This window comes from Homarus americanus, unplaced genomic scaffold (assembly GCF_018991925.1).
Source record: "Homarus americanus isolate GMGI-L3 unplaced genomic scaffold, GMGI_Hamer_2.0 scaffold48658, whole genome shotgun sequence".
In the NCBI taxonomy this organism is placed as follows: domain Eukaryota; kingdom Metazoa; phylum Arthropoda; class Malacostraca; order Decapoda; family Nephropidae; genus Homarus; species Homarus americanus.
Window position 1 is genome coordinate 1 of NW_024728279.1, and position 17,751 is coordinate 17,751.

Consider the following 17,751-nt stretch of genomic DNA (forward strand, 5'->3'; position numbering starts at 1 on the left):
AAGTACCTCATTATTCACGTACAGGGAGACAGTAGTGAGAGAAAGTACTTCATTATTCACCTACAGGAAGAAAGTAGTGAGAGAAACCTATTATTCTGCAGGAAGACAGTAATGAGAAAGTATCATTATTCATGTACAGGAAGAAAGTAGTGGAAAGTTCCTCATTATTCACCTACAGGAAGAAAGTAGTGGGAGAAAGTACCTCATTATTCACCTACAGGGAGACAGTAGTGAGAAAGTACCTCATTATTCACCTACAAAGAGACAGTAGTGAGAAAGTATCTCATTATTCACCTCCAGGAAGAAAGTAGTGTGGGAAAGTACCTCATTATTCACCTACAGGAAGAAAGTAGTGAAAGAAAGTACCTCATTATTCACCTACAGGAAGAAAGTAGTGAGAGAAAGTACCTTAACCTCCCACAGAAAGTCAGTAACAAGAACGTACAGTACCTGCGCCATAGGAAGTAGCCAGCAACAGTCAAGCACACCATCACCAGAAGTAACAGAGGAACAACCCATGAAGCAACACTAGTAGGGGTGACAGCTATATACAAGTCTGGGATTGAAGATGAAAACACTCTGTGGGGTCCTGTAGCAAAAAGAGAGAGCGTTGTTATAATGTAGACCTGACCTAACCTGACATGACCTAACCTAACCCAACCTAACCTAACCTAACCTAACCCAACCCAACCCAACCTAACCTAACCTAACCTGACTTGACCTGACCTAACCTGACCTGACACCTAACCTTACCAACCCTAACCTAACCTAGCAACCCAACCCAACCTAACCTGACCTAACCTAACCTAACCTGACCTGACCTGACCTGACCTGACCTAACATGACCTAACCTAACCTGACATGACCTGACCTAACCTAACCTGACTTGACCTGACCTAACCTGACATGACCTAACCTAACCTGACCTGACCTAACCTAACCTAACCCAAACTAACGTAACCCTACCCAACCCACAACCCAACCTAACCTGACCTGACCTGACCTGACCTGACCTGACCTGACCCTAACCCTAACCTAGCCCAAACTAACCTAACCTAACCTAAGCTATCAACCTCCTACTTAAAACGTGAACTGAAATTCAAGCGTCAAAATAAGATAGGTTGTTAAAATGACACTGGATTGAGTTATACTAAATAAGGATGACAGATACAATTAGGTGCCCAAGTTAAATCAGATTTGATTGGGTTAAGTTAGACCACACACCTGATTGGATTAAGTTAGGACCACACACCTGTTGGGTAAAGTTCGAACCACACACCTGATTGGGTTAAGTTAGGACCACACACCTGATTGGATTAAGTAGGGACCACACCTGTTGGGTAAAGTTCGAACCACACACCTGATTGGGTTAAGTTAGGACCACGCACCTGATTGGGTTAAGTTGGACCACACACCTGATTGGGTTAAGTTAGGACCACACACCTGATTGGGTAAAGTTAGGACCACACACCTGATTGGGTTGGTTAGGACCACACACCAGGTTAAGTTAGGACCACACACCTGTTGGGTAAAGTTCGAACCACACACCTGATTGGGTTAAGTTAGGACCACACACCTGACTGGGTTAAGTTAGGACCACACACCTGATTGGGTTAAGTTAGGACCACACACCTGATTGGGTTAAGTTAGGACCACACACCTGATTGGGTTAAGTTAGGACCACACAAATGATTTGGTTAAGTTAGGACCACACACCTGATTGGGTTAAGTTAGGACCACACACCTGATTGGGTTAAGTTAGGACCACACACCTGATTGGGTTAAGCTAGGACCACACACCTGATTGAGTTAAGATAGAACCACACACCTGACTAGGGTAAGTTAAAGCTGTTAGGAGGTAAAGTTAAATTAGATAAGATTGGGTTAAGTTATGGTGAAGAAGGTACAGCTCACACACCTGCTCTGGTCTCGGCTATTACGGTTACCCAGTATTTTCCGTTCTCCTCCAGGGGTTGATTGTAGAAGCCACCATGGGTTTGGTTATCTCCGACGACAAATTCATTACCCATTCCGTTCTGTTGAGATTATTCATATGTCATTGTTATTATGATTATTGTTATTATCGCTGTTGTCGTTGTTGTTATTAATGTTATCATCTGCGTATTGTAATCGTCCTCACCACTTCCTTCCACTTATTCTCTTCTACATCCAGTTTTTACCTAGACACTCCTTTATCTCTCTATTTCCTTCTTCTCTATATTTTCACAATCTTTTTTCAAATACACTATTAACTACTACTACTACTACTACTACACACACACACACACACGATGTTATCTAGCGAGTCAACAATCATTATCCTCTAAAGTGAAAAAAAAAAATTATTCCGCCCAAAATTAAAAAAACAGAATGACCAACAACAACACTATTGACTTACTTAGGCGTAATGAAAACAGATAAAATGACAAAACAAAGACAAGTAGAAAGAACAATTAAGAATAAATGAGGAAGAGAAAATGAACGATATATGTGGGAAAGATTCGTATATTGTGTACACCTGACAGATGAGACAAGACGGTGTAGATTCACGGAAAACTGTCCACTCCTGAGACTCATGACCCTGTGAATCTGAGACACCGAGAACTCATGACTCTATGAATCTGAGACACCGAGAACTCATGACTCTATGAATCTGAGACACCGAGAACTCATGACCCTGTGAATCTGAAACACCGAGAACTCATTTCTCTGTGAATTTGAGACGCCTAGAACTCATGTCTCTGTGAATCTGAGACACCGAAAACTCATGTCTCTGTGAATCTGAGACACCAAAAACTCATGACTCTGTGAATCTGAGACACCGAGAACTCATGTCTCTGTGAATCTGAGACACCGAAAACTCATGTCTCTGTGAATCTGAGACACCAAAAACTCATGACTCTGTGAATCTGAGACACCGAGAACTCGCGTCTCTGTGAAACTGAGACACCGAAAACTCATGACTGTGTCAATCTGAGACACCGAGAACTCATGTCTCTGTGAATCTGAGACACCGAGAACTCATGTCTCTGTGAATCTGAGACACCGAGAACTCATGTCTCTGTGACTCTGAGACACCGAGAACTCATGTCTCTGTGAATCTGAGACACCGAGAACTCATGTCTCTGTGAATCTGAGACACCGAGAACTCATGTCTCTGTGAATCTGAGACACCGAAAACTCATGACTGTGTCAATCTGAGACACCGAGAACTCATGACCCTGTGAATCTGAGACACCGAGAACTCATGTTTATGTGAATCTGAGATACCGAGAACTCATGTCTCTGTGACTCTGAGACACCGAGAACTCATGTCTCTGTGCATTTGAGACACTTAGAACTCATGACTATGAATTTGAGACACCGAGAACTCATGACTCTATGAATCTGAGACACCGAGAATTCATGTCTCTATGAATCTGAGACACCGAAAACTCATGACTATGAATCTGTGACACCGAGAACTCATGTTTCTGTGAATCTGAGACACCGAGAACTGTTGACTCTGTTAATCTGAGACACCGAGAACTCATTACTCTGTGAATCTGAGACACCGAGAACTGATGACTCTGTGAATCTGAGACACCGAGAACTCACGACTCTGTGAATCTGAGACACCGAGACCTCATGACACTGTGAGTCTGAGACACCGAGAACTCATGTTTCTGTGAATCTGAGACACCGAGAACTCATGACTTTGAATCTGAGAAACCGATAACTCATGTCTCTGTGAATTTGAGACCCCTAGAACTCATAACTATGAATCTGAGACACCGAGAACTGATGACTCTATGATTCTGAGACACCGAGAACTCATGTCTCTGTGAATCTGAGACACCGAGAACTCATGACTATGAATTTGAGACACCGAGAACTCACGTCTCTGTGAATCTGAGACACCGAGATCTCATGACTCTGTGAATCTGAGACACCGAGATCTCATGACTCTGTGAATCAGAGACATCAAACATTGTTCGGCCCATTATTATTATTGTAGTTATTTTCATTATATTTATAATTACAGGCAAGTAAATAACCTACCAAGTCAATTTCAGCAGCAATCCACGTCTGGTCACTGAGGTCCCGTTTCAGCCTGGACGAGGTCTTGTTAACCAGGTCCACCGCTTGGCGTTTGACTTCCTCAGCTCTGGCAGGTGAAGTCTCCTCGTCTCCCACGGTCTCGGTTACCACAACCCACAGGACGCTGTTAAACAAATCAACTAACTGATTTACAACTTATTATTTCAGCTATGTTTCACAGCTGTAAGATAATACATGTGCTGAAGTAAAACTGAGGAAGGTCTACACTGATGTACTCAAACAGGGGGAGAGTCTACACTGATGTACTCAAACAGGGGGAGAGTCTACACTGATGTACTCAAACAGGGGGAGAGTCTACACTGATGTACTCAAACAGGGGGAGAGTCTACACTGATGTACTCACACAGGGGGAGAGTCTACACTGATGTACTCACACAAGGAGAGTCTACACTGATGTACTCACACAGGGGTTGAGTCTACACTGATGTACTCACACAGGGAGAGAGGCTACACTGATGTACTCACACAGGGGGAGAGTCTACACTGATGTACTCACACAGGAGGAGAGTCTACACTGATGTAATCACACAAGGAGAGTCTACACTGAGGTACTCACCTGAGAGAGTCTACACTGATGTAATCACACAAGGAGAGTCTCTGGTACTCATGGGAGAGTCGACACTGATGTACTCACACAGGACAGAGTCTACACTGAGTAACCTCACAATGGGAGAGTCTACACTGATGTACTCACACAGGAGAGAGCCTACACTGATGAACTCACACAGGGGAGAGTCTATACTGATGTACTCACATTGGGGGAGAATCTACACTGATGTACTCACACAGGGAGAATCTACACTTATGTACTCACACAGGGGGAGAGTCTATACTGATGTACTCACACAGGGGGAGAGTCTACACTGATGTACTCACACAGGGGGAGAGTCTACACTGATGTACTCACACAGGAGGAGAGTCTACACTGATGTAATCACACAAGGAGAGTCTACACTGAGGTACTCACACAGAGAGTCTACACTGATGTAATCACACAAGGAGAGTCTACACTGATGTACTCACAGAGGGAGAGTCTACACCGATGTATTCACAGAGGGGAAGAGTCTACATTGATGTACTTATGCAGGGGAGAGTCTTACACTGGTGTACTCACAGAGGGGGAGTCTGCACTGAGGTAGTGACACAGGGGGAGAGTGTACACTGAGGTACTCACACAGGGAGAGTCTACACTGAGGTTCTCACACAAGGAGAGTCTCCACTGATGTACTCACACGGGGGACAGTCTACACTGATGTACTCACACAGGGGGAGATTCTACACTGATGTACTCACAGAGGGAGAGTCTACACCGATGTATTCACAGAGGGGAAGAGTCTACATTGATGTACTTATGCAGTAGAGAGTCTTACACTGATGTACTCACAGAGGGGGAGTCTGCACTGAGGTAGTGACACAGGGGGAGAGTCTACACTGAGGTACTCACACAGGGAGAGTCTACACTGAGGTACTCACACAGGGGAGAGTGTACACTGAGGTACTCACACAGGGAGAGTCTACACTGAGGTACACACACAGGGAGAGTCTACACTGAGGTACTCACACAGGGGAGAGTGTACACTGAGGTACTCACACAGGGAGAGTCTACACTGATGTACTCACACAGGGGAGAGTCTACACTGAGGTACTCACACAGGGAGAGTCTACACTTTTTTGCACCTAGTAACTATATCAGTTCTCATGTACAGAACCAAATACACAATGTGCTTGAATACCTCCCACGTAAATGTGAATAACAAAGTGTGAGGCCAGACATACTGCCTCACACGCCTGTTCTCACGCATTTGTGAATAAGTTACCCTTTATGTATAGAACTAAACAAATAATGTAAATGAAATACTGTGTAACTTTCGGTGCCATAATATCCTGACAACCGGGGTTAATTATTATGACCCGTTGTAAACCCTACTCTGTAATCCTTTTGCGCTACCGCTCACAGGAGAGTATTATCAGAGATGCAGCGATGGAACATCTACTACGAAACAACCTTGTAAAAGATTGCCAACACGGTTTTATGCCGGGGCGCTCTTGCTTGACACAATTGCTCAAGGTATTGGATATTTGGACCCATATTCTAGAACGGGTGGTAATATCGACAATATTTACCTAGATTTTGCCAAGGCTTTCGACAGTGTACCCCACGAAAGGCTGAAAATCAAACTGGAAGGGTACGGAATTCGGGGAAATGTCCTAGCGTGGATAGAAGACTTTCTACATGACCGCAAGCAATGTGTGGTGATTAATGGCACGAAATCGTCATCTGTACCTGTAACAAGTGGGGTACCGCAGGGTAGTGTATTGGGCCCGCTGTTGTTTGTTTGTTTCATAAATGATATGCCTGACGTTGTACACTCCTCCATACAAATGTTTGCCGATGACGCCAAGTTATTTCGGGAAATTAAGAACCAAGCGGACTGTGAAGAGCTGCAGAAGGACCTCTGTGGGCTCCAGGAATGGTCGAAGGAATGGCTGCTGAGATTCAATGTCACGAAGTGTAAGAGGATGCACCTGGGGCGTACCAACGGTAAGGAGGCGTACCATATGTCCCAACGGGATGAAGAAAATGTACTAGTTGAGACTGTGTGTGAGAAGGACCTAGGTGTGTATGTTGACAATGAGCTGAAGTTCTCGGGCCATTGTGAGAAGAAGGTAAATCAGGCAAATAAATTATTGGGTCTTATAAGAAGGTCGTTCAGATATCTAGACGGTCCGTCCCTCGTGACGATCTTCAGGAGTGAAGTGCTTCCCCATCTGGAGTACTGTCACCCCATCTGGTCCCCGAGATATGCTAGGGACTGTCAGTTGGTTGAAAATGTTCAAAGGAGGGCCACCAAGCTGGTGCCTGCACTTCGGCATCTCAGCTACCCTGCGAGATTGGAGCGCCTGAACTTGCCTAGCTTATACTACAGACGGGCAAGGGGGGACCTAGTTGAGGTTTATAAGCATCTCAGGGGGCACTACTCAGTTGAGTGTCCTTACTTGGAGCTGGCGGACGCTCGCCCCACAAGGGGTCACAGCTCAAGATTGAAGAAGCCGCAAGTCCGGAAAACCGTGAGGGCAAACTTTTTCGGAGTGAGGGTTGTAAACTCTTGGAACAATCTACCAGAAAGTGTTGTGACGGCACCGAGTGTGAGCTCTTTCAAGAGAAGACTTGACCAACACTGGAGCGGGTTCAGGTACATTCAGGAGCCGGTGCATGCCCAGTATTTGCCAACAGTGCGTGACAGAGACGTGACCGATCGCCCGGGCGGCTAGCGAGCCGACCTTTTGGCGAAGAATATAAAGGAAAAGAGTCGTGACCGATCGCCAAGCGGCTAACAAGCCGATCAGTGGCGAAAGGATAAAGAAAGTAAAAGGATGAGTGTGGGGTGCACAATAAAGTAGCCGCTGCAAGCGGCAAAATCACTGATGTACTCACACGGGGAGAGTCTACACTGAGGTACTCACACAGGGAGAGTCTACACTGATGTACTCACACAGGGGAGAGTCTACACTGAGGTAATCACACAGGGAGAGTCTACACTGATGTACTCACACGAGGAGAGTCTACACTGAGGTACTCACACAGGGAGAGTCTACACTGATGTACTCACACAGGGGAGAGCCTACACTGACGTACTCATACAGGGGGAGAGTCTACACTGAGGTACTCACACAGGGAGAGTCTGCACTGAGGTACTCACACAGGGAGAGAGTCTACACTGATGTACTCATACGGGGAGAGTCTACACTGAGGTACTCACACTGGGAGAGTCTACACTGATGTACTCACACAGGGAAGAGCGTAAACTGAGGTACTCACACAGGGAGAGTCTACACTGAGGTACTCACACAGGGAGAGAGTCTACACTGATGTAATCACACAAGGAGAGTCTACACTGAGGTACTCACACAGAGAGTCTACACTGATGTAATCACACAAGGAGAGTCTACACTGATGTACTCACAGAGGGAGAGTCTACACCGATGTATTCACAGAGGGGAAGAGTCTACATTGATGTACTTATGCAGGGGAGAGTCTTACACTGGTGTACTCACAGAGGGGGAGTCTGCACTGAGGTAGTGACACAGGGGGAGAGTGTACACTGAGGTACTCACACAGGGAGAGTCTACACTGAGGTTCTCACACAAGGAGAGTCTCCACTGATGTACTCACACGGGGGACAGTCTACACTGATGTACTCACACAGGGGGAGATTCTACACTGATGTACTCACAGAGGGAGAGTCTACACCGATGTATTCACAGAGGGGAAGAGTCTACATTGATGTACTTATGCAGTAGAGAGTCTTACACTGATGTACTCACAGAGGGGGAGTCTGCACTGAGGTAGTGACACAGGGGGAGAGTCTACACTGAGGTACTCACACAGGGAGAGTCTACACTGAGGTACTCACACAGGGGAGAGTGTACACTGAGGTACTCACACAGGGAGAGTCTACACTGAGGTACACACACAGGGAGAGTCTACACTGAGGTACTCACACAGGGGAGAGTGTACACTGAGGTACTCACACAGGGAGAGTCTACACTGATGTACTCACACAGGGGAGAGTCTACACTGAGGTACTCACACAGGGAGAGTCTACACTTTTTTGCACCTAGTAACTATATCAGTTCTCATGTACAGAACCAAATACACAATGTGCTTGAATACCTCCCACGTAAATGTGAATAACAAAGTGTGAGGCCAGACATACTGCCTCACACGCCTGTTCTCACGCATTTGTGAATAAGTTACCCTTTATGTATAGAACTAAACAAATAATGTAAATGAAATACTGTGTAACTTTCGGTGCCATAATATCCTGACAACCGGGGTTAATTATTATGACCCGTTGTAAACCCTACTCTGTAATCCTTTTGCGCTACCGCTCACAGGAAACAATTGCTCAAAGGTATTGGATATTTGGACCCCATATTCTGAAACGGGGTGGTAATATCGACAATATTTACCTAAGATTTTACTTAAGGCTTTCGACAGTGTACCCCACGAAAGGCTGAAAATCAAACTGGAAGGATACGGAATTCGGGGAAATGTCCTAGCGTGGATAGAAGACTTTCTACATGACCGCAAGCAATGTGTGGTGATTAATGGCACGAAATCGTCATCTGTACCTGTAACAAGTGGGGTACCGCAGGGTAGTGTATTGGGCCCGCTGTTGTTTGTTTGTTTCATAAATGATATGCCTGACGTTGTACACTCCTCCATACAAATGTTTGCCGATGACGCCAAGTTATTTCGGGAAATTAAGAACCAAGCGGACTGTGAAGAACTGCAGAAGGACCTCTGTGGGCTCCAGGAATGGTCGAAGGAATGGCTGCTGAGATTCAATGTCACGAAGTGTAAGAGGATGCACCTGGGGCGTACCAACGGTAAGGAGGCGTACCATATGTCCCAACGGGATGAAGAAAATGTACTAGTTGAGACTGTGTGTGAGAAGGACCTAGGTGTGCATGTTGACAATGAGCTGAAGTTCTCGGGCCATTGTGAGAAGAAGGTAAATCAGGCAAATAAATTATTGGGTCTTATAAGAAGGTCGTTCAGATATCTAGACGGTCCGTCCCTCGTGACGATCTTCAGGAGTGAAGTGCTTCCCATCTGGAGTACTGTCACCCCATCTGGTCCCCGAGATATGCTAGGGACTGTCAGTTGGTTGAAAATGTTCAAAGGAGGGCCACCAAGCTGGTGCCTGCACTTCGGCATCTCAGCTACCCTGCGAGATTGGAGCGCCTGAACTTGCCTAGCTTATACTACAGACGGGCAAGGGGGGACCTAGTTGAGGTTTATAGGCATCTCAGGGGCCACTACTCAGTTGAGTGTCCTTACTTGGAGCTGGCGGACGCTCGCCCCACAAGGGGTCACAGCTCAAGATTGAAGAAGCCGCAAGTCCGGAAAACCGTGAGGGCAAACTTTTTCGGAGTGAGGGTTGTAAACTCTTGGAACAATCTACCAGAAAGTGTTGTGACGGCACCGAGTGTGAGCTATTTCAAGAGAAGACTTGACCAACACTGGAGCGGGTTCAGGTACATTCAGGAGCCGGTGCATGCCCAGTATTTGCCAACAGTGCGTGACAGAGACGTGACCGATCGCCCGGGCGGCTAGCGAGCCGACCTTTTGGTGAAGAATATAAAGGAAAAGAGTCGTGACCGATCGCCCAAGCGGCTAACAAGCCGATCAGTGGCAAAGAGGATAAAAGTAAAAGTAAAGGATGAGTGTGGGGTGCACAATAAAGTAGCCGCTGCAAGCGGCAAAATCACTGATGTACTCACACGGGGAGAGTCTACACTGAGGTACTCACACAGGGAGAGTCTACACTGATGTACTCACACAGGGGAGAGTCTACACTGAGGTAATCACACAGGGAGAGTCTACACTGATGTACTCACACGAGGAGAGTCTACACTGAGGTACTCACACAGGGAGAGTCTACACTGATGTACTCACACAGGGGAGAGCCTACACTGACGTACTCATACAGGGGGAGAGTCTACACTGAGGTACTCACACAGGGAGAGTCTGCACTGAGGTACTCACACAGGGAGAGAGTCTACACTGATGTACTCATACGGGGAGAGTCTACACTGAGGTACTCACACTGGGAGAGTCTACACTGATGTACTCACACAGGGAAGAGCGTAAACTGAGGTACTCACACAGGGAGAGTCTACACTGAGGTACTCACACAGGGAGAGAGTCTACACTGATGTAATCACACAAGGAGAGTCTACACTGAGGTACTCACACAGAGAGTCTACACTGATGTAATCACACAAGGAGAGTCTACACTGATGTACTCACAGAGGGAGAGTCTACACCGATGTATTCACAGAGGGGAAGAGTCTACATTGATGTACTTATGCAGGGGAGAGTCTTACACTGGTGTACTCACAGAGGGGGAGTCTGCACTGAGGTAGTGACACAGGGGGAGAGTGTACACTGAGGTACTCACACAGGGAGAGTCTACACTGAGGTTCTCACACAAGGAGAGTCTCCACTGATGTACTCACACGGGGGACAGTCTACACTGATGTACTCACACAGGGGGAGATTCTACACTGATGTACTCACAGAGGGAGAGTCTACACTGAGGTACTCACACAGGGGAATCCACTGAGGAACTCACACAGAGCCTACACTGACGTACTCATACAGGGGAGAGTCTACACTGGGGTGTCACACAGGAGAGTCTACACTGAGGTACTCTCACAGGGGAGGAGTCTACACTGATGTGTGCTCACACAGGGGAGAGTCTGCTGAGAATTGCCACACAGGGAGAGTCTATGTATGTACTCACACAGGGGAGAGTCTACACTCAGGTACTCACACAGGAAGTCTACACTGATGTACTCACACGAGGAAGTCTACACTGATGTACTCACACAGGGAGAGTCTACACTGATATGCTCTCACAGGGGAGAGTCTACACGCAGGTACTCACACAGGGAGAGTCTACACTGATGTACTCACACGAGGAGAGTCTACACTGATGTACTCACACAGGGGGAGAGTCTACACTGATGTACTCACACAGGGGAGAGTCTACACTGAGGTACTCACACAGGGAAAGTCTACACTGATGTACTCACACAGGGGAGAGTCTACACTCAGGTACTCACACAGGGAGAGTCTACACTGATGTACTCACAAGAGGAGAGTCTACATTGAGGTACTCACACGGGGGGAGAGTCTACACTGAGGTACTCACACAGGGGGAGAGTCCAGGGAGAGGGAAGGCAGTCCTACAGTGACAGTGGATGGGGAGGCAGTTATCCACTCCGTCTCCGACGTTAGCTGGGGTCTGTTTGGTTGGGTCCACATCTCTCGAGTCTCCTCATAACTGCACTGTTTCTCGTTGCAGGCAATTACCGTCACTGTGTAGCCTTCCCCGGCTGCCAGACCCGTGAACTGAGGAAACACACCAGAGAAATGAACCCGAGTCATTCAGTACTTTACTGTTCCTGCCTCTTGGTAATTCTAGAAATTAACTTATTTATTTATAGAAGAAAACTTATTCCTTACCTCGTCAATGTCTTTTAAATATTTGGAGTTTTTAGTTGTTTTTTTTTCCCGAGAAATTATATCACCAAAGCAGAAGTCAATGGCAACTGTTTTTCTCTCAATTTAATATCTCATTTATGTCCGCAGTCAATGTTGGCTTTAATAAAGAAAGAACAATATTTTAATGTCACCTTTGTCGACCTGTGTGACTTAAATATATATAAACAAGAAGTAAATACTGTATTAAGTTATAGATGGAGTCAGACTGTTCCGATAAACTGATTACGTATTAAAGATGACACGGACTAACCAACCTAACCTAACCTAACCTAACCTAACAATCTGGGAATAGTTAATTAAGGGAGATTTGGTTGAGAAGACTACGGGTAAACATTAAACAACAAGGCTAAAAAAAACCTTACTCCTGTACCAGGGATGTGTCCGAGGGAGCCCAGGGATGTGTCCGAGGGAGCCCAGGGATGTGTCCGAGGGAGCCCAGGGATGTGTCTGAGGGAGCCCAGGGATGTGTCCGAGGTAGCCCAGGGATGTGTCCGAGGGAGCCCAGGGATGTGTCCGAGGGAGCCCAGGGATGTGTCCGAGGTAGCCCAGGGATGTGTCCGAGGGAGCCCAGGGATGTGTCCGAGGGAGCCCAGGGATGTGTCCGAGGGAGCCCAGGGATGTGTCCGAGGGAGCCCAGGGATGTGTCCGAGGGAGCCCAGGGATGTGTCCGAGGGAGCCCAGGGGTGTGCCCGAGGGAGCACGCATCACAAAGCCTACTGGAGGAGGCTAACATTTGTGCCACAATTGGATAATCTTATTGCCACCTTAAGGCTGATTAAGCCAGCTGGCCTTTAAGGTAAATCACGGCCTGTGTCTGTTGCTAGAGAATCTGGCATCATTGACGGCTGAAGGTTGAATGGTGTTTGTACTATACAGCAAATCATCCCACATCATTCATTCATCAAGAGGTGTGTTGTTATTAACGACTCTTGGAATAGTTGGCTGGGAGAACCTGTACCGGCCACACTCATAGCCACTCTCAGTTCATGGTTGGCTGGGAGAACCTGTACCGGCCACACTCATAGCTACTCTCAGTTAATGGATGGCTGGGAGAACCTGTACCGGCCACACTCATAGCTACTCTCAGTTAATGGATGGCTGGGAGAACCTGTACCGGCCACACTCATAGCTACTCTCAGTTAATGGTTGATGGGAGAACCTGTACCGGCCACACTCACAGCCACTCTCAGTTAATGGTTGGCTGGGAGAACCTGTACCGGCCACACTCATAGCCACTCTCAGTTAATGGTTGGCTGGGAGAACCTGTACCGGCCACACTCATAGCCACTCTCAGTTAATGGTTGGCTGGGAGAACCTGTAGCGGCCACACTCATAGCCACTCTCAGTTAATGGTTGGCTGGGAGAACCTGTACCGGCCACACTCATAGCCACTCTCAGTTCGAAAAACACAAAACAAGAGGAACAGGAACATTATTGGACACACAGCAGGGATGGTTCACGTACTGGTGGCTGTACTTAAGGTTAAGTTCAGTTGCTGAAGAGAGAGAGAGACAAGTACAGGCCAAGTCAAGTACAGTTTTTCTTCATTGCACTTAAGCCCAAGCACCTTATTATTAACTTAATTCCATGTGCAAGTACTTTTATAAGTAACTGCTATAATTTAATAGAAGTCGCCATGGATGTCTTTAAATTAATATTACAGTCTTAATGTTATTTCATGATACATGAAATGTTCCATAAATGCTTAAAATAGTATATTAATTGGTCAAAATTATCCTATAACTTCCTCAGTTGATAAAACACACTTCACTGGTTGCGCAAAGTAGTATTAAACACAAGCTAAAAATAAAGGAAACATTTCATTAGTTCCTCAATACAGTAACAGGACTACACAGGTCGTCAGACAAATCATAATTTCTATCTGTTTACGTTTTCATTTATGAGATAATTCAGGACTAAATAATACATTACCTACCAAATACATAAGTAACAGTGTTATCATCGCAACAACATAGTTGGTATTCCTCATAGGACGAAAGAAGAGGATCTGTCTGTGGACCAATAATACTACTAACCCTATCTGCTGGATTATATACCCCACTGTAAGCAGCTTCAAATATACATGAACAGGTGTACAGGTAGTACTTCAAGTGCTATGGCGTTAAGTATATTAAAATATTACAACCCCTAAGTACCAGGACAAGTACATGAAAGTGGGTCCTTAAGTACGATTTCTTCTTTTATTAGTAACAGATGGAACAGTATGCCACATTAATGGGGAGAATATAATATATATACCAACTGTGTATCTGTTGAGGTGACTGTTACCCTGAATATAACAGATACTTGTGAAACTGTCATATATATACCAATCTTCCTGAGTTGTCACCACTTGTAACACTCACTTGTGAAGCACGTTACCTAATATTTTGGATATACTAAAATATAATGAAAGTTTATTGGATCTTCAGTAGTGGAATCCAATATGTTCCTTTGTTTGTATTTATTATAAATGGTTTATATGTACACTTTCAAAAAGGATTATCACCATAACTTAATCACTGTAGCTATGAGTGTTAAATGAGGACGGAGGCTATGTTAAATAGCTCTGCTAAGTACGTCCTGTTGATGATGAGAGTTGAGTGAGAATAAGTAGGGACCCATCGAGGGAGAACGGAATTATATCCGACGTCCTCCCTCGAGGGAAGACGGAACCATCCACGATGGCTCTCAATAACGTCTTCCTCTCGTCAGGGTTATCAAACTACTGCCCGCAATAGGTGGTGAGAGAGCCGGTTACTTAATGCTCAACTCAGCACCAAGTGACGTGACTTCCCGTGGCACACCTTATCACGTGCTCTGAACATGTACCTCATAGCTAGTGGAAAGTTACAGGGGATGATATTTATACAAGTCTAATGTAATTAATCCATTTATATAAATACTTCTGCCTATAAGACAGGGGCTAACACAGGTCCTTAAGTACTGGAACCCATCCTTGATGCACAGACTTTAAGACATGAGGAACCAGAAATAATATTGAACACACAGATAGTATTATTGTTCTTAGCGCCGTAAAATACCAGAAATACAGCACATAGGAGGCCGATGCCCTCGCTGCAAAAGATATCTTTACGATTTTGTGTTAGACAATATGACACAACGGACGAAGGATTTTGACAACCCTACCAAGCCAAAGGAGGCACAGTGTTCATTCTAGAATTCATTAAATCCACCAAAATGATACTTTCTAGAACGGCTACTGAAACACATCACACCACAGCTTAACGTGGAGATCACATGAGTTTGTGTTACAACGGTCACATTGTCCTCCTTTGTGGGCAATGTTGCTGTTGTAACACTGTACGAGGACTTGCGCGATCTCTCACGAAAATCAGTTTATTCTGTAAGGTACTGTACACACATTTTTTTTGTGGGACACCTTGAAAATATAATCAAATTCTCATTCACGTTGATGAAGAGCGGAAATTGGTCTCACCTCATACTGAGTGTCGCCGATTACGTCCTCCTTCTTGAGGTCATTGGTTTTGGTCTGTGTGGCAGAAACATTGTAATACTTAATGACTCCAGCTGGTCGCTCCGGTACTTCCCAAACTGCTATTATCTTGCTGGTGGTCGTGTTGTGGTACGTCAGGTTGCGCACGGGAGTCGGCTCTGGTACACAACATGGCATAATGTCTATAAAACTGCCCTCACAAAACCATTACTGTATCACTTATACTTTATACATAAATCTTAAAATCTCTATTTGTAATATTGTAATTATTGATAAATTTACTTTTTTGTTTTATATTTGTTGTACTAAATGGAGTTTTACGATCTTTTGGGGGCGGTGTGTGAGTGTTGCCGAATACATTAATTAATTATCGACGTGAATACAACGACATACATACAGTACAGTACTTACTTCCCTGGATGGTCTTAACCGTTTTCTGCACCTCTGGGCCGTATCCGAGCACATCTTTATTTTTGGCTTCAACCTGAAACATTAATGATAATCAAGCACTGTAATGTGTTGTAAAGTTTCCTGCAGTAGTTTCATCTAATATGAATCAATCACACAAGGTGCCATCCTCAGTGTACTTACTCCATCGTAATCTCTTGTCCTCCTACCACCAATTATATTCATTAATATCTCAACCGTTATCCCCTTCTCATACGACCAAATTATCTTATTATTCTAATGCTATAAATGTCCACTGTTTCTGCCATTGCTCTATACAGTTTGAGAATTTCTTCAACAGGGTTTATATCAGTGAGTGAGTCTTAATATTCTCCCGTAGTGAAGAAGTGGCGATGCTACTGACCATACAACAGTACCGACCATACAACAGTACTGCCCATACAACAGTACTGACCATACAACAGTACTGACCATACAACAGTACTGACCATACAACAGTAGTGACCACACAAGAGTACTGACCACACAACAGTACTGACCATACAACAGTACTGACCATACAACAGTACTGACCATACAACAGTAGTGACCATACAACAGTAGTGACCACACAAGAGTACTGACCACACAACAGTACTGACCATACAACAGTACTGACCATACAACAGTACTGACCATACAACAGTGCTGACCATACAACAGTACTTACCATACAACAGTACTCACCATACAACAGAACTTATCATACAACAGTACTGACCACACAACAGTAGTGACAACACAACACTACTGACCATACAAAAGTACTGACCACACAACAGTGCTGACCATACAACAGTACTGACCATACAACAGTAGTGACCATACAACAGTACTGACCATACAACAGTACTGACCATACAACAGTAGTGACCATACAACAGTACTGACCATACAACAGTACTGACCACAAAAAAGTACTGACCATACAACAGTACTGACCATACAACAGTACTGACCATACAACAGTACTGACCATACACAGCACTGACCACAACCGTTCTGACCATACAACAGTACTGACCATACAACAGTACTGACCATACAACAGTACTGACCATACAACAGTACTGACCATATAACAGTACTGACCATACAACTGTACTGACCATACAACAGTACTGACCATACAACAGTACTGACCATACAACAGTACTGACCATACAACAGTACTGACCATATAAACAATGAATACAATTTACCACTATACAACAGTACTGACCATACAACGTACTGACCATGACTACACAACAGTACTGACCATACAACAGTACTGACCATACAACAGTACTGACCATACAACAGTACTGGCCATACAACTGTACTGACCATAACAGTACTGACCACAACTGTACTGACCATACAACAGTACAGACCATACAACAGCACTGACCATACAATAGTGCTGACCATACAACAGTACTGACCATACAACAGTACTGACCACAATAAAAAGTACTGACCACACAACAGTACTGAATACAACAGTACTGACCATAACAGAACTGTCCATACAACAGTACTGACTACCAGTACTGACCATACAACAGTCACCAAACAGTACTGACCAAAAAGTACTACCATCAAACAGTACTGACCATACAACAGTACTGACCATACAACAGTATTGACCATACAACTGTAC

At 45.0% G+C, this 17,751-nt stretch overlaps 1 protein-coding gene across 1 annotated transcript; it reads right to left on the bottom strand.

Annotated features, from left to right (window-relative positions):
• Window positions 1-450: 450 nt before the first annotated feature.
• LOC121866045 (receptor-type tyrosine-protein phosphatase mu-like) lies at window positions 451-16,143 on the bottom strand (the record flags this gene model as incomplete). Its single annotated transcript, XM_042365621.1, has 6 exons — window positions 451-589; window positions 1,919-2,036; window positions 4,042-4,204; window positions 11,829-12,028; window positions 15,642-15,817; window positions 16,071-16,143. Coding segments are annotated over 6 exons (869 nt in total), but the record flags the coding sequence as incomplete, so codon positions are not given.
• Window positions 16,144-17,751: the final 1,608 nt, after the last annotated feature.